Source organism: Molothrus ater, chromosome 8, assembly GCF_012460135.2.
Source record: "Molothrus ater isolate BHLD 08-10-18 breed brown headed cowbird chromosome 8, BPBGC_Mater_1.1, whole genome shotgun sequence".
Classification (NCBI taxonomy): domain Eukaryota; kingdom Metazoa; phylum Chordata; class Aves; order Passeriformes; family Icteridae; genus Molothrus; species Molothrus ater.
The window spans coordinates 32,496,646-32,514,893 of record NC_050485.2 but is presented as its reverse complement, the minus strand read 5'-3'; the positions used below and the strand labels follow the sequence as shown (position 1 = coordinate 32,514,893).

General features: G+C 43.5%; 1 protein-coding gene across 3 annotated transcripts in view; it reads right to left on the bottom strand.

The window, feature by feature from the left end:
- LHPP (phospholysine phosphohistidine inorganic pyrophosphate phosphatase) overlaps positions 1-18,248 on the bottom strand; it is a 76,226-nt gene that overhangs the window by 48,779 nt on the left and 9,199 nt on the right. Inside the window, exons 2-6 of one of the 3 annotated variants that reach the window (XM_036386116.2) lie at positions 15,254-15,441; positions 13,427-13,580; positions 10,643-10,706; positions 9,663-9,755; positions 3,724-3,815 (exon numbers count right to left, since the gene is read on the bottom strand). In XM_036386116.2, the coding sequence (XP_036242009.1) occupies positions 3,724-3,815; positions 9,663-9,755; positions 10,643-10,706; positions 13,427-13,580; positions 15,254-15,441 (591 nt within the window). The remainder of the gene's footprint in view (positions 1-3,723; positions 3,816-9,662; positions 9,756-10,642; positions 10,707-13,426; positions 13,581-15,253; positions 15,442-18,248) is intronic. The other 2 variants (XM_036386117.2, XM_054515639.1) reach the window with 2 other exon arrangements.

Genomic DNA, 18,248 nt, shown 5'->3' with positions numbered 1-18,248 from the left:
CCATGGCCACCAGATTAATCCCTAATCCAAGGAAGGAAAGCCCAGGAGGGCACTGAGAGGGGATGGATCCACACTGCCACATTCCAAAGCCAGCCCAGAGCCCACAGGTGAGCAGGGGCAGTGGGCCATGAATATTCCCGGCTGCTGCCACACACCAGCAATGGAAAATCCATTATTTACAAATCAAAATCTCTAAATAACAACGAGTAGAAGGGGGGAAGCAATTCTTACCCCCTGCCAAGATCCATCTGATGCACCTGGAAGCTGCTTCCAGAGGTACAGGGAGACACTTGGAAAAGCCTCAAAGTCATTTTCCTCTGCTCTAACTTGCAGCCTACAAAAAGGAATGAGGATATTACACAGCACTGCAGAATCAATAGTTATTGTGGGAATCATTGGTTTGATGTCAAGGCCAATTAGCTGCAAGTGGAATTAGCACATGCCCTGAGCTGGAAGACAAGAACATGCTCTTCCCTAGATGGGAAAGATGTTGGCCAGGTGTGCACAGAAATTCTGGAACTGGCACCACATTTCCCAATGCTGACAAATCTCAGAGCCCTCAGGAGCCTGCAGCAATGGCCTGGTCTGTCCTGGGCATGGGACAAACAGACAGGAGAAGCCTGCAGCCCAGACTGACCCTTTGCAAATAGAATTTACACCCAGGAAAGGCCAGCACAGCTATTCACCCAGTGTCAGGTCACCCAACACACCAATCTTATCCCCTCACCTTCCCAACTTTTGCCCTGATTTGTGCCAGCAGAAGTTTTATTCTGTTTCATTATTTATAGCTTTTCTTGGACTGATCTGTGCCTGCTTTGGCTACTGAGTTCAACACTTGAGATGGAGGGGGAAACAGGAAAACTGTGTCACATTAAAGGAAATAGGCTGCACAGATTTTAATTGACTTTAAAGATCCAAGAGAAGCAGGACAAAAGAGCCAACTTGCAGGACTCCATGCAAGGTGGTACAAAACTGAATGTTTAACCCATGTTTTGAATCTCATGCTGGGAGCAGCCAACAGTGGAGAGACTTTGCAGAGGTCAGGGGGGTGAGAGCCTGGGGAGGAGGCAACCCCAGGGCACATCCCTGCATAACCTGGGTGGGCACTGGGTGGGCAGAAGACCTTGGAAAACACACAAATGTAGAATCAGAGAGCATCCTGAGCTGGAAAGTGACCCAGGGATCATCAGTCCAGCTCCTGGCCCTGCACAGGCACCCCAACAATCCCACCCTGTCCCTGGCAGTGCTGTCCTTGCTCCTGGAGCTGTGGCAGCCTCAGGGCTGTGCCCATTCCCTGGGGAGCCTGGGCAGTGCCAGCACCCTCTGGGGGAAGAACCTTTTCCTAAATTGTCCGTGTAAACTGCACTGAGCCCTGAAAGCAGGAGAGCTGCCCCAAGCACCCTTGTGCACCTTGGGACATCCTTTGGGTGGGGAAGGAGGGGGACAACCCCAACCCAAACCTTTCAGTGATGCTCTTATTGAAACCTGTGGCAATCCCACCACACCAGCACTCCACCAAACCTGCAGCAAAACCCTGACAGCTCTGTGCTTTAAGAGACTTTTGGACAAGCAGCCCAGGATGGTGGGGAAGCCCCAGGCTGTGGCTCACAGTGATGTGCATGAGCCAACGATGCCATCCAGAGGTGCTCGGGTGCAGCACAGAACTCGCTGTCACCAAAGGCTAAAGGCAAAGACAGCACCTTTGTATATCTTATATATCAGATTTTAAACTGACCTCACCACCAAATAAGCACATGTTATTTATTTTTAATTTATCCTGCCCGTCGCTTGTTTATTTTCTGTCCCTCCTCACCGCGTGCCTTGATTTTCTAAGTGTACTAAATAAGTCATTCTGAAAAACACAGACACACCTCTGACCTCTCCTGGCAAGCAGGAGTTACTTCATTTTACTCCCAGCTGCTGAGAGCAGGCCTGGCACGACACAGGGAATTGAGAGAGACTCATCTGTGTTTGACTGCTCTGCAACAGTGCCTGAGCTGAGCAAGCACCAACCCCACACTGAAACAGGAAACACCATCCTTGCTGCCCATCCAGGACAGCCAGCTACTCCCTTTCAGCTGTGAATCCATGACTCAACCTTGACACAAGAAAATGCCTCTCTAGCATATGATGACACATCTTTATGTGTGTTTGTGTACACAGAGTTTGTGCCAGCTGCCTGAGCAGGGTGGATGCAACATCACCACTTCGTGGCACATTTCATGATAGGCAAAGCATGGAACAGGAGAGTTCTGGTCAGCAGAAAAGACCTAATCCACCTTTGTGTGCAAAGATACCTTCTTTGCTGGCACCTGGATCTGTGTGGCAACAAAATGGGGATTTGCAAAGTAATCCCATTAATAGAAGCATAAAATCAACCACTGAATCCTTATTTTCTCCATTAGGAACCTCATGGGATTAGAGCCATAGAAAGTCCTGAGTTGGAAGGTACCTGCATGGATCATCAAGTCCAGCTCCTGGGACCACAAAGATTACAGAGAAATAATCCCCAAATCAGAAACTATATAATTAATTTTTTAATCTTTGGGATTTCCCAAGCTTTATTCAGATACACATCTCATTTTCAGATGTACTATCCTAAAATGATATAAAATACAATACACTTGTACCTGACTTTTTTTCTTCAGAAACCATCACTTACTGGTCCATTAGAATTAAGGCACAGGGTACTATTTTATCACCTTACACAAACTAAAAAGGAAAATTGAGGAACAGATTGACTTGAAAACAAGCAGAATAACTTTTCATACAGTTTAGGCAAGCATAATTGTCATGTGCTGTATCCCTCCCCAAAGGAGCATCCTTCTTTTACAGTCTCAGTATTTGAAAGTGAAGAAAAACTGAAAATACAAATGACATCAGATGGCAAAGGTTGTGGCTGAACCATACCACAAGGAGGCATGGTTCTGGGTAAGGGGAGATGATTAAAATGAGATTTTGGTGCTGGGATCAGAATGTCAAATGGAGGGACAGATCTCTGCACTGCATTTGGAGCCACCTTGAGCTGCCCTCAAACCCAACCTGCTCAGCACTGGGGCATGTCCTGTTTAGAGGTGCACTCTGTGCCCCCCTCAGCAGCTGGCCTTGTGACAGCTCAGTGAGAGCACAGATCATGGGCACAGCTGCACAAGGACAAGTTTGCTTTTGGGGCCATGGGTGACCCTACAGGACCCTGCACTCTGGCAAGGCGAGAGCTGGGGAAGCAGCTCTTGTGCTTCAGACACCTCAGTGCTGAATGTGTGTCTGGAGGGAAGGGCAGGCATATGGAGCCCCTCCTAAAGCTGTGAGAGAGGAATGACCCACAGGGATGGCTGAGTCAACAGTCTAATTTTATAATCCCAACCCTGCCATGGCTTTCAGACATGTCTTATATCAAGTGTACAACACTTTCAAGCAGCAGCAGGAAAAAAAATAAGCAAACCCCAGGAAATACACCAGTTCTATGTGCTGTGATGAAAAAAATACAGCAGGAATTTAGCAGAAAGTATTTCTTCAAAAGATCAAAGACAGTCTGTCCTCCCCTTCCTGCTACTTTCACGCAGCGTTTTCCTGCAAGAAAATATCAGCATCCACCCAAGTCTGTGCTGCTTGGGCAGACAGCAAAAGCAAACCTACATTGAGAGCAAGGGGAAGGATGGAGAAAAGGCAGGGACAAAGCCTGGCCTTGAGGCTCTGCTCTGGAGGAGCAGGGTGAGCACTGACCTGTACTTGCCCGTCCGCACCTGCAGCGCTCTCATCCCGCACTGCTGGGCTCCCCCGACATCATTCACAATGTCATCCCCGATCATGATGGCCTGTCAGGGCAGTGAAATACAGGAAAAGTTCATTTCTGCCATCTGTCACCCTCCCCTGACATAACAAACAGCCTGATCTGAGGTCTAATGCTGCCACTGGACAAATTAAACACGATAATATTGTCACCGTATTGATTAAAAGTCATCCTGCCCTGAGGGAAATTCATGCCAGAGCTCCTCCAGCAGTGAACTGGCACAGCACACACCTGTACAGTTTGTAATCAATCACAGAAATCAAAGGGATTTGGGGCACAGTTGAAAGAAAATGGTGAGTTTTATGAAGTTAGGCCTCTTCTCTTCCTAACAATCCATTCCTGCTGCGCTCCAAGCAGCTTAAATTAAGCTTAACTTCTTAAATCTGGTGTTCTACAGGCTGGTCAAAAGCTTAAGCTTGTAATCACTGAGAGCCTGATCCCAACCTGTTCTCAGGTTGATACAGAAATTCAGGAAATCACTGCAAAATGGAATTTATTCATTTTTGCACAGAATGACACAATGTGTACAGGCCTAGCACTGTTTGTGTTACCATCAGTTTCAGTGTATGCCAATATTAATCAACAAAAGTGAGTGGATTACCAAAAAAGTAACTGGTTGTGCTAAGATTTGTCTGGTGCTTGATAAAAAGAGTGCACAGAGCACCTTGCTGCCTCTGTTCAAGATATTTATTGGATCAGAGTGCATCAGCCAAGGGGTCCTTTCTGTTGACTTTCACATCACCAAAGTTTCAAGTGCTTATCATCCTGCATTACAAATTACTGTATTTATTCTATTCTTCAAATTTAAAATGACTGGGGGAATGTCATTTTATAGTTTCAACAAAACCCAGCATATACACAAAACAGCAATTTTCCATTAATGATCCAATTGCACCTCCCAAAGGTGTTCTGGATTATTCTGCAGAGAACAGAGGCAGCACCTAAAACTGGGGAGGCACAGATTTAGAAGTCTGTAAAGTGGTTTATCAATCAGATTTTTTCACCTTTTCCATTAAAGTTGAATTTTGTCTAATACAGAGTTAGCTGCATCTTTAATTATTTTATTTTCATCTTTTAAATCAGCCTTTTGCTTCATAAATTTAACTGCCTGGCTTTCACAACCACGGTACCTTCCAGCTCCAGACATTCCTGCCTGAATTTCCATCCCTTCCCCAGCTCTGTTTTGCTTGAAGAATAAAAATACTAAACCTGCAGAGCTATTTTTATGAATTCTCTAATTGCAACAGGATCTTCTCCCACGTTTACATTGCCTGTAAAGGAAATCTCAGGATATACCTAAATTTTCTGAGAGGATTCATAAACCAAACTGAGCTACAAACATGTAAATTTGGGGACAGCTTCTCCTGTAGATAGTTCACCTTTCCTTAGTGCTCTTCCAAACCAGCAATTCAGCATGAAATGAGAGAAAATGATGGGTTAGATTTAAGTGATTAGGAAATAAAGCATTTAAATGTGGATAAGGAATAGAGAATAATTCCACTGCTGCATGGAGAGCTGCAAGAACCTGGCAACACCATTCCCAGCCAAGCACCATTACCAATGCCCCCCAAGCTGCTCCAGGATATTTAATCACTCTCAACCACTGGCTTTAAGAGACTGTAATTCCTTTTCCTTACAGAATTCCTTCCAACACCTCCCTGAGGCTGAGGGGGATCAGACCTGCACCGCCTCATGCCCTCGCTCAGCCCAGATCCCAACATTTGGGATGTAAAGGCAATTTCAGTCCTAATAACCCTGAGAAGAATTTCCTGTGACAAAAAAGGGCAGAGCAGGGCAGCCTCTCCAGCCAAGCCCTCTCCTGCTCAGCAGGGCTGTATCTGACCCCATCCAGGGAAGTTTTCCTGCAAGACTCTGGCAGCTGTGGAAGTGCAGCTGCAGCGGAGCAGCGATGCCTGTCCAGGCCAGCTTGTGGCACACGCATACAAAAATGTGCTCCAGCCCCCAGGGATTTCACAGATTTACTATCAGTGAAGGGCAATAATCACTAAAGGAGGAGCAATTATTCCAAAATCATTTAGGATTTAAAAAATCATTGGCAAGAAGATAGAGGTCAGAAGGTGCGCTGTCAAGGGAAATAAAAAAACTCTACCTGTCAAACCTGGGTTTAACTTCCTCTCTGACTGCAATATGGTAAGAAGAGAGAGAAAGATATAAAACTGAAAGGTCACATAGCCACTGAAAGCTGGAATTGAAAGATCTCCATTCGTGTTCACATTTTACACAGGGATCACACCATTAATCTGTTCAATCCTTCTGCAAAAGTTACTTTTTTTAGATTGGCTACAAATTAACTAAAAAGAAGGAGAAAAAAATGCAGTGAGTCTCTGGGTGTAATTCCAATTTCCCTAAGATGCTGAGAAGGGGTGCGTGGCTGCACAGACACAGCAAATAAAGCACATGTGCCAAAGCTGAGGGAAAACACTGCTCTCAAAGGGCTCCACCAGACTCAGCCCAGAGGGGCAGGGAGAACAGAGGAGATCAACACAACCCCCGGAATTTGGGCTGGAAATGCAAAATATAATCCCCACAGTCAGCAGTGCCACTGGTGCTGTCTGTGCCACAGACCCTGAGCAGCCAAAACCAATAAATCTTTTAGAGATGCTGTTGGGGTGGTGAGTGGGAGCCTCGGGTAGGTTTTGTCCACAAACAGAGTTTCAGCATTCATTACTGGTCACAGGAAAATGTCTGATCAGAAAAGGAATTAGAGAGTCAGGAAATGAAGGAGGTAGAAAGATGAGAATACCCTGATTTAGCCAGCCCTCAGATGGGGGATTTTGGAGGCTGGAGCCCATGCAGGATGCAAAGAGAGATGCACAGAAGGCAGTGTGCTAACTCCACCAGAATATTTAGCACAGAGAATGCTTCTAGAGTCAGGCATATTTATGTCTGAACAGAATTTTTGCTAGAGATTTAATAACCTTAAGTTAAATGTGCTAGGACCATGAGGAAATAAAGCTTACACACCACACCTTGATGCACAAAACCCCTTTACACCAGAAATACAACACATTTACTTTTCTCCCTGTTCTCCTCACCCAAGGAACACTATCCCAGGCTGCAGGTTCCCACATTACTGTTAATTTTGTTTCTGTCTCAGAACTCCAAAAGTGCAGGGCCAGACATTCCCACTGAGATTTCAGCTGGATTGAAGCCTCAAACTTCCCTTGGGCACTTGTATTTTGGGATGGAAGCTGCTGCCCTGTTGGGCTGGTGGGCAAGGAGGGGATGCTGGCCCAGGAGCAGGTGCCCTGTGCCACCCCTGGGTCACCTCTCTCTGCTCTCATGCACCACTGACTCCCACCTGAGGCTTGCAGGTGGCAGCAATGGGAATTGCTTAACTACCAGTAGTTTATGGACTCCAGTATGACCTGCCATAACTCCCATTAAAGCAGGATAATTTGCTACAGAGAGAACTTTTTATGATTGTATAAAACTATCAGAACCTTAACATTATTTAGGTTTTATTGTAAAGCTGTAAAAATCATCCACTGTTAACAGCTGCCTTAAAACACATGAATTAGGCATTTCAGTAACCTTTAAGATGTGTTATTCTTTGTCATAGCACTGAATTGTAAGATAGGTCTGGTTACCTCTAAGAGGTTTAAATTTCCAATCTATTAAAGTAATACTGGCAATCTGTTATTTCTAGGCCATTGAGGAAAGGTTAAAATGAAAATTGGACTTTAGGGAGTTCCTCTTATTCTAAGTGCAGGCTGCAAACATCTCAGCAGCAGAAGGCAGAGTCAGGGTCTCAGTAAGAAGCAGTTATCAAGGGAAATGACTGGTGATAACTTTATTGATTAAAGCAGCTTGAGGAATTTCAGAATTGCCACTGTCTCAAATTACTGTGGTGAGACAGCTTTATTAAAAAGGTATTTTTCATTAAGAGCCAAGTAAAAGAAAATTGTAGCATGTTTTCAAAAGCACAGCTCATCTAAAATGGTTTAATGATGGCAGGGATTAAATGCATTCCACAGGTGGAATAAATTATCGGAATAAACATTTTGTAAAAGCAAAGGAAAGTAAAACCAGCCCCTGTCATGTTCCTACAAATGCAGAATTCATCCAGGAGAAAGATTAAAATGTAATGCAGTGCATTACAGGAACTTACTGAAGGGACTATACTGAGGTTTTAAACTGAAAATAATGAGGTTTTATTACTGTGTACCACAAACTAACCCAACCTGCAAATCCTTCTCTAAAAGTACATTAATGTCACAAGGTCAAGCACTCAAACGTTAGGAAAAGATGCTAGAATTAAGGCAGTTTGCTTGTTTGGAATTTGTTCCTCCTACACATGAGTGAATCGTGATGCAGGCTTTAACTCCAGCAGTGTGGATGATTGTTTCCATGGTGGAAAGCGTGGAGTGACTGGTGCCTTCATCCAGTGGTGGCTGCTGCACTCCTCCTTGCTTAGGAACACACTCCCTTCACTTCCAAACTCTCTAAATATAAAATACTATACCTACAAACTACATATATCAGTACAACAGCTTAATGGCATTTACCACTAGAAACAATGTGATGGAAAGCCAAAACTCTGCTCGTTAGGCACGAGCAGCAGACATGGCAAACAGCAGAGAAGGAGAAAATAATCTCTTCTGGGGACCATTCCTGCTTTTCTGTACCCAACACAAACACTCCTGAAGCTGATGGGAACCCCTCCCCAGGGCTCACCCTATGGGAGCAGCTTTGCCAGCCTGGTGATGCATCACATCAGGTTTGTTTCCTGGGGCAAGGAGCAGAGACAGGAGTTCTGCACCTGGGATATTCCAGGGACAGCCCAGACTGGGCTATCGAATTCCTGGGAAGATATGGACACACTGGAGGGAGCACAGAAAAAAGGAGGGGGATTGAATGGAGGGAAGCAGCAGAACTAAACCACAGTTTTAGCAAAAAAAACAACCTCCTGCAATGATAACAAGTCTAGACATAACTGGATGAAGAAAATGTCCAGGATGTTATTTTGGTCGTTAACTAGAGTAAAACTAGAAATAAGGAGATGCAGTTGAAAAGGGAAATATCCTGATAAATCTCAGGAAAAGCTGCCTTCCCCCAAGACCCACTGGGCTGAACACCATCCCCAGGGCACTGACAGTTCTTTGGCTCTCTGAAAACTACTGTGGACAAAACATTAATAACTGTGGAGCAGGGAACATTCCTGCATGGGGAAGGAGATGGATTAGATGGCCCACTAGGTCTTTTCCATCTCCCCACTCTGTAATAAAGCAAAACCCAAGCACATGCTGAATTACAGGGCCATAATTTTATCTCCAGGCTCCAGGGACCTACAAGCCACCCCAAACTTCCCTCCTGTTGTTTATAATGTCACCCAAACCCCCCTGATGGAATTATTGTGCTGTAATTCACTGCTGTTTGTGAGGCTTCTCATACTCATCCTTATGTCCTGTGTGACAGAACAACAAATCAATAAAGAGGAGATGGGAACAACTACAGAGAGGGGAAAATGGGCTGTGCTGAGGAAGCACAGCATGTTTCTGCAAAGCCAGGAATACAGGAGGGGGTTTTGGGGTCAGCCAGCGCATCCTATTCACCAAAATTATAAAATATTTTTTCTTCTGCTTTTTTCTTTTACTAAAAAAAGGTAGTCAGTGTGACAGCACAGGAAATAAAGGACATTTTGGGATCAATTCCATCACCCTGCAGCCACCAGTCTCCAAGCAGACTGCCAGGCATGAGGGCACCTCTTTTGCCTCTCCAGGCATTGAGTCCTGGTCCCATTCTCCTTCAGCCTCTTCTGTAACTTTTCAAAGCTACAGCAAAGCAGGAAAAAAGCAAAAGTGGGCACAAATATCTGGCACAGCCCCTGGGCATGGCACCTCAACCTTACCTGCTCTGCTGGAACTCCCAGTTCTGCCAGGGCTGACTCAAAAAACCTTTTCGATGGTTTCCCCACCACTTCAGCCTGGATATCACAAGCATACTGGGGGGAAAAAAAGAGAGAGAAACACAAAAAATGCTGATTGGCAAAGGATTTGTTCAACTCCATAACTCCAGTTATAAAACCTTTGTGATTATTGATTTTAGCCCTTAAATAACACAATGGATTAGCAGGTGAAGGTGAAGATCAGAGAATTCGGAGAACAGAAGTGTTTAAAGTTTTCTGGCAGGAGAGAAAATGCTCTTGAAACACCTCAAGGTACAAATCTTTCACATTCTCCATCATTGAGTAATCTTCAAACTCAGTTCCAGTACTGCTCATTTTGTTAGGAACATCACTCTTAGAGACATAACAAATATTCTTTATATAAAACTATCAAAAGTACTTGAGAGCCTTTAAAAGATATAAAGGATTTCTTCAACCACCTGGCATAATTTTAATGGTTCAAGTGAAAAATCAAATTTCACATCCAGGTTTTGAAAAGTTACACTTGAAAAAGTAGATTTTACAAGTTACATTTTCCTGCAACTAAGTATCAGTGCTATGCTGAAAAAAATAGTTTCTTGCTTGTTCCTAGACAAAAGCCTAACAGATAACATGGACCTTCAGGTTTTCCTGGATATCTTGCACACAATATTCCCCTTTTTTCTTGTCTGACTCCTCCTTTCAAGGGCCTCACTTGCAATAATGGTACCACAAAAGAAAAATGTTCATGGTTTAAGTAAAACAAATTTAAACCAAAAAAAAAAAAATAACAAAGGCAGAAAAGCAATTAATCCACCCATCTTTAGAATGCAGCAAATGAGTTTCAATGTGTGGAAACTCCCTCCACCAAGGTGAGTAATTACAGAAGATGACCCATATTGATGCCAGTTACTCTTTTAACAAGGTGCACAGGGTGAGTAAGCACAATTCCAGCTATAAAATACCTCCAGTGCCTTCATATATGCTCCAACATCAAGTTTCAGCCCATCAGTTTCTTTATAGTAGCGTCTGGAAATGAAAGTGATAAAGTTCCCATGAAATGAAAATGCTGGCAGTTAAAGACAAAGAAACCACATTTTATTATTTCTGGGCCTTTATGGATGTCCATATGGCTGCATAAAAAGTCAAGTAATCAGAAAATCCCAGGCCTTGGTTTAATACCAGGAGTTAAGGGAAGGACAGGCTCAGGACCGTGCAATGCTCAGGGAAAGGATCCCAGATGCCCATCTGGGAACAACTTCACTGCTTGAAAGGGATTTCAGGGTGCTTAGCCCAGGATGGGCTGGGCTGTGCATCACTGCACAGTGACACAGAGCCCTGGCAGGTAAAAGATGAGGGCTGGCCCCAGCCAGCAGCTGTGACCCCTCCTCAGTGTGCCTGCAAGGAGACCCCAGACAGGACCATCACTGCTGCCTCAGCCTCCCACACCAGGAAATCCTGTTTATCACGACTAAAAGCCCTCCAAGCTGAATTTTGATCCTTTTAAAAATGCTCCCATGGCCATGAAGCTGATGGAATTAGAAGGCGTCTTTAGAGAGTGTAGCCATGATATTTTCTGAAAAACCCTTTCCTCAGGATTTTTTCTCCTGAGAAGCTGAGAGGCCTCAGGAACAAGATGTAACCAATGGTTATCTGCTGCTGTGGAATGCAACAGGTGCATCTGGGATTGGGCTCATGTGGTTGTTTTTAATTAATGGCCAATCACAGCCCAGCTGTCCGGACTGTCTCGATCAGTCACAAGCCTTTGTTATCATTCTTTCTTTTTCTATTCTTAGCTATCCTTCTGATGAAATAATTTCTTCTACTCTTTTAGTATAGTTTTAATATAATATATATAATAAAATAATAAATCAGGCCTTCTGAAACATGGAGTCAGATCCTCGTCTCTTCCCTCATCCTAAGACCCCTGTGAACACCACCACAAGAGAGTTTTTCTGGAACAGCAGTTCACATTCATGCAGGTCTTCCAAGCTCTGGGCAGAGCAAAGACAGGTTTCTGTATGACAGGAAAAAAGCTAGGATGAGCAGTCAGCTAAGATTTTATGCCTTATCCTTCTGCCATTTTCGATTATTCAGCATAGCCTTCCTTTAAAATGACCACTTGACCTTTGCTGGAACAGCCATTAACCTTCCATAGTCTGGCGTAAACAGCTTAATTTTCTGACAGTGCCATGACAGAAGAAATTACAAAGCCAATTCCCACTCTCAGCCCAAAACAGATGCTAAATGTAAATCACTCCATTTCCAGGAGCAGGGCATTCTGCTTCAGTGACTCTGACACTCTTGTTTTCTATGGAATGCACTAAAACTTCTACCAAAACCAACCTTACTGGCCCAGGGCAGGCACCTTGCTAAGGCCCACCCAGCTGTGCTGGTTCTGCAGGCTGAAAATGAAGCTGGGTTTTGTAGATGGCCCTTGGCATCCATGAGGTTTCTCCAGTCAGGAGAACAGTTCTCATAATTCATAATCTCCCTCCTTTGAGTCAGAGAACTCACCAGAGAACTTGTATTCACATTAACTCAACAATCAGCCATTAAAATGCAATATGCTCTTGGTGAAAACTGAGCTCTGAATATCCCAAAATCTTTTTTTTTTAATAAAAAGTAATATTTCAAAGAAGCAATAAAAAGAGCTGTTTCTACCAATGAATGACCAAATAAATACTTTTGCATGCACAGGGTACAAAGAATTTCTGCATTGATGTCAATACAGTTCCTAAGAAAAGGTTGATTCTACATTTAATTTGAAATATGGTATTACATAACACCAAATTTGATTATTTAATGTACATTAGCCACTCTCCTGTTGGCTCAACATTTTCTCCTTATCCTTCTGAGAAACAGTAAGGATTTTTCAGCCCTGTTGGAGGATTAGAGTGTCAGGTAGGGCAGCACAATGCATTTAACTGCTCCTTCCCACTGATAAGTTCTACCCAGCTGGATCAATAACCCACAAACTAAGAAGGGTTTTCATGCCCATTACAGTCTATTGAACCACTGAGCAAAGTTGTCACTGCACTTTCCACAAGATAAACATGCACAGTCTCTTTTAAACCCATGCATCACACAACAGATAAGAACAACTCCTGTTGCTCCTGTTGGGATTTGTCATTATTCAGCACAGGAATTAATAATGTCGTGTTTAAAAATCTCAGAATTAATTATTTTCAGGAAAACATTCCAACTCCCTGACTGAATTTTTTCCTGTGTGTGAAAACAGGTGGTCAAAATTTACTGTTAATGGACAGAGAATAGTTAAAAATGCTGTCTGACATTAAAACTACCAAAACAATTGATCTGCCACTTCAAAAGCACCAAACTGCATCACAAACCTACACCAACAGCTCTTTATCCAAGCATGGCCTGTGGAAATTTTGGGTTTCCTTCACTGTGAAAAATCATTTATATTCAGTTCAGAGAGGAACACATGGCTACAGGCAGCAGTTAAACCAACAGTTCTCACCTCTGAGATACTAAATTCTCACTCACTTGGGGGTCACACACATCAAAATCCAAACTCTTCATGATTCCTATGAGGCTTTGAGGCTCTCTTGAAGTACCACAAGTCCTCTTCATTGACAGGCACCTGATCAGATCAGGCTCTCAGCCCAGGCACACAGACTAAAAACTGAAAAGTTGGTACTGGGAGTGCCCACACTGATTTCTGGCCTCCATTAAAGATGTTAAAAAATGCAGAGACTTGAGGAAAAAACCAGAGCTTAACTCACCCTTTTCCAAGGGAGAGCAAAACAGGCTTCTCCATCCCAATCAGAAGTCGGAAAGCCTCGTTCAGGTTTGCGTAGGTGAAGTTTCCTGCTGCATCTCCAAGAACCACACAGTTTGGGTTTGTCTTATCAATCTCAGCAAATTCAGGGACAAGATCTACAGAGGAGGAAAAAACAAAAAAACGAAAAAAATCACAAATTCCTCACTGTGGATTCTTTGCTTCTTTTTTCTGCTAAGGTCAGGATTAAATGTGTGAGATGGTATTTCTTGTTGGGACTCAGATGTTTATTAGTTCTTATCTATGTTACAGTCTCACAAACCACGAGTTCTACAGCACTTCACTCCAACAAACTAAAACTGGAGCTGTATCTCTCTCTAAGGCCTCTTAAGGATAAACTGTCTAATTAAGAAATGACACCTCAATTATTTTTACTTTTAAGCTAATAACTAATTACCCATACCCGCAATGCAGACTTTTTTATCCAATTACACAAAACCATCCAAACCCATGGAGAAGAAGGTGAAGAAGGAGCAGCCTCTACCCTAAAACCTCCATCTTGCTTTATACATGTTACTATATTCTAAAACCTTAAACTCCAAGTTTCCCACCATGTGATATTACACACTTCTATTCAAACTCCACACCCACAATCCTGCCACTGTCATATTTTATAAAAAATCCATTTGCCAGGATTTCTTCTCCTAGGAAGCTGGGAAGCTTCAGCTTCTCCATGTTTTGCTCCTCTGGAATGTGATTTGGAGAATTGTTTACCCAGCATGTGAGTTGTTTTTAATTAATGGCCAATCACAGCCATCTGTGTCGGACTGATGTCATGGGTTTTTTATTATCATTCTTGTTTAGCTTTCTGATGTCTCCTTTCTTGTTCTTTAGTATAGTTTTAGTTTTTAATATAATATCATATCATAAAATATAAATCAGCCTTCTGAGAACTTGGAGTCAATCCTCATCTCTCACCTCATCCTGGGACCCACCACAACAATTAATAACCCCAATTGGTGGTCACCAACAATTGGCGTCCCCGAGTGAGTGACACCACAACACAATCCCAGTTTTATCATTCCATTTTGGAAGCCTTCTCCACAGCCTCAGGTCAAATGCAGTCCTCTCTTGAGGGTCAGTGCCTGCCAGCACAGAAAGTCTGAAATTCTCAGCATCCAGGGTTCCAACACCTCATTGATTTCAGATCCCATGGAAGCGACTGTGGTGGTGTTTGCAGAGGTCCCAGGACGAGGGAAGAGATCAGAACCTTGACTCCATGTTTCAGAAGGCTGATTTATTACTTTATGATATATATTGTATTATGTTTTATGTGGTTATGTTATGGTTATGTTGTGTGGTGTTGCGTGGTGTTGCGTTATATTATATTAAAAGAAAATGATGTACTAAGACTATACTAAAAGAAAAGAGAAAGGAGACATCAGAAGGCCAGCAAAGGAAAAGAATGGAATGGAATCTTGTGACTGCTCACAGCCTCGACACAGGTGGCTGTCATTGGTCATTTAGTAAAAACAGTTTCACATGTTGGGTAAACAATTCTCCAAATCACATTCCAAAGCAGCAAAACATGGAGAAGCTGAAGCTTCTCAGGAGAAAATATCCTGGCAAGAGCATTTTTCATAAAATATGTCTGTGACAAGCAACAAATCCCCAGATTCGTGCTTCCCTTCGCTCACGACAGCACACGAAAAAATAAATTATTCTCGGTCTGAACCAACTTTTCAGACACCTACTCATCCATCCCAAAACAAAGAGGACAACAGAGCGCTCCCCTCCCTCCCTCCCTCCGTGTGTCCCCAGGGTGTCCCACCGTGGTGCACCAGCAGGTGTGGCCTCAGGCCGCGCTCCCTCAGGAGGCGGCAGGCGGCCGGCGCCGGCGCTGTCACCTGGGCCACCGAGATGTCGAAGCCCAGGGCCCGCAGCTTCCTCACAAAACTCTGCCGGGTCGCCTGGGTTTCGTTGGTGCAGAGCTGCAGCTTCAGCCCAGAGGCTTTGATCCTGTGGAGGGAAGGCAGCAGAGGGGGGTAAGCAGGTGAAGGAAATGAGACAAGAGTCATTCTTCAAGGGAAATACAGGTTGGATATTAGGGAAAAGTTTTTCACAGAAAGGGGGATAAAGTTCTGGAATGGCTGCCCAGGGAGGTGGTGGAGTCACCATCCCTGGATGTGTTTGGGAACTTTTTGGCTTTCCTGGTTTGCCCAGAGCCACAGAGAGATGATTTCTTGTTGAGAGTTTTTTGCAGATTGAGGAGTTTTTGCAAGACAATGGCCATATTCAGCTGATGCACAATCCAGCCTGCTTGTAATAATGGACGATGGACACGTTCACAAACAATGAATAATGGACGTATTCAGAAATAGGGTCGGTATATCCTTGAAAGAGATACAAGAAGAGTCATCAGGACTCAGCAAGTTTGTCAGTGAGCTTGGGAAAGTAAGAAAAAAGTGAGTCATGGGTGGGCCAGACAACCACAGCAAGACATGTGAAAAACTAGGTGATCCAATCAGCATTCTAATTTAGACACATGAACAGCTAGGATTAACCAATCATGTATTAGCTAGAGACACACGGACAGTAGAGACTTATCATAAATACAGTTTTTTTAGGGATAATAAATTTGGCTTCACTGGATCATATTGGTTATGGTGTGATGTCCCTGAACCTCCACACCCTGCAATTTCTACTTCCAGGAGAAGGATATCATCCCTGGATGTGTTTAACAAAGCCTGGATGTGGCACTGGGTGCCAGGGTTGAGTTGAGGTGTTTGGGATGGGTTGGACTTGATGATCTTGAAGGTCTCTTCCAACCTGCTCACTCTGTGAATTCTGCTAAGAAGATGAAGATGATATTCCAAACCAGGAGCAGGATCCTCTGCTGTGACCAGATGCACCCGAAATCCTGACTCTGGGCACTGCAGCTGCCAGTTAGCTCAGTGATGTTTTATCAACACTGGGGTGGATCCAGCCACATTTTTCATTAAATCTCTCAAAAAACACCTGTGCTGTTACTTGGTGAATAATCCCAAAAAAGTCTGGCACTTTAACTGATTCATTAATAAATGTTTACAGGTAATTGGCTTCTCAGGGGGAGAAAACACAGCCACAAGTGTCCAGAGCCAAGGACATGGCTCCTGTAGGCTGGCACTCTGCAAAAGTTGTGTTGTTGCCCCATTCCTGCAGCGTCCAAGGCCAGGCTGGGCAGGGCTTGGAGCAGCCTGGGACAGTGGAAGGAGTCCCTGCCATGGCAGGGGGTGGAATGGGGTCTTTAAGGTCCCTTCCAGCCCAAACCATTCTGTGATTCTGTGAATCCCCTGCAAGCTCTCTGCCTCTGAGCAGCTTTGTTTCCCAAGCTGGGGACCTGCTGTGCACGTCTCCAAAAAGCCTCTTCCCCAAGGATGAGCTGTCAGCTGTTTGGAGAGCCAACGTACTTCAAAGTGGCCACAGGAAATCAGAAGCACTGAAGATGTACCACAATTAATAAAAAATGAACATTTGCCTAAGGGACTTTCACTCAGCTCCTCTAATACATGAAAATGCCTACTTTATGAGTTTTCATGTGAATTTGTGCAAAATCATCTTTGAGGACCTAAGCACATACAGATTCAATACTTAGGTAAGTCTGGAACCAGGCTTATAAATTCTTATAAAATATTATGACTTTTTTTTGTAATAAAACAAAAAAAGACTTTTCTATTAAGGAAGTCCCTGCACTGATTCTCAAGACAACAAAACAAGCTGGGTCCATTTTGCAGGGAAGATGATCTCAATTGGTTGGTGCAAACACCAAAGCCACCTCCATGCAACAGATCTGATGATGAACTTTCCATCAAAGGATTCTTGGAAATCTGGTCCTGATCCAGAGAGCCCCTTCTGCTCATCAAAACTACACACCAATGTCTTCTTTAATAATGCTGGTGATTCATTTCTTTCTTATTATTTGTCTTTCCTAATCATAGATATGTGAATTATCAATTACACTTAGTGGTTAATTGCCCTTCATAAAGCTAGCTTTTCTCTTTTAAATTAGGCAGTTAATATATTGTAACTAATAGCATCCACTTGTACATTATAAATATATCTTCATTGATTGGAGCACTGAATGTGAGATTCACTCTCAAGTTAATGAAGCAACTGAGTGAAGAAGTGCAGGTGGTACCCAGGGAATAATTATTGTTAATGAATTATGATGTGACCTTCTCAGAACAATGAACAATTGGTGTGACAGTGGGATGACAATATTCCACATCTGTTATTTGAGACACGGTTTCAGCTGGAGTTAAAAAGCAAAGCAGTGTAATTTGGATACACAACAAACTTTAATAGAGTGTGCTATGGGTGAAAAAAATTATTCTAAATGCACCCTCTTAGGGAAAAAAAATTCCATGATTCACAACTGACTGGAAGCAAACTCCTTTTGAATTAGAATCTGCTTTTTCTCGTCCTAAAGGTCAGTGTAACGAGTCCAGGGACAACACCAACCACAGAGCTGCACAGACAAACCAGCACCCTCACAGGTCAGCTCAGTGAAAGCACAGATTCAGGTTTCCTGTACTACAAACTTCACTTTTTTTCTCAGCATTTTGGATGGAAACCAGAGTGAGACTTCTGAAAGGACTGAGCAAAGTAGGAGGAATCTGGGCACATCCCAGACTGCTTCATGCCTTCAGGGCCACCAGCAATTACCACCCCAACAAATGAGCTCAGGAAATGCTCAGTATCAGATCTACAAAGAGTTAGGCCAAGCTGGGCAAAAAAATAGGAGTCCTCTGGTGACACATGAAAAGGACTTTTAAAAATATCCTGGA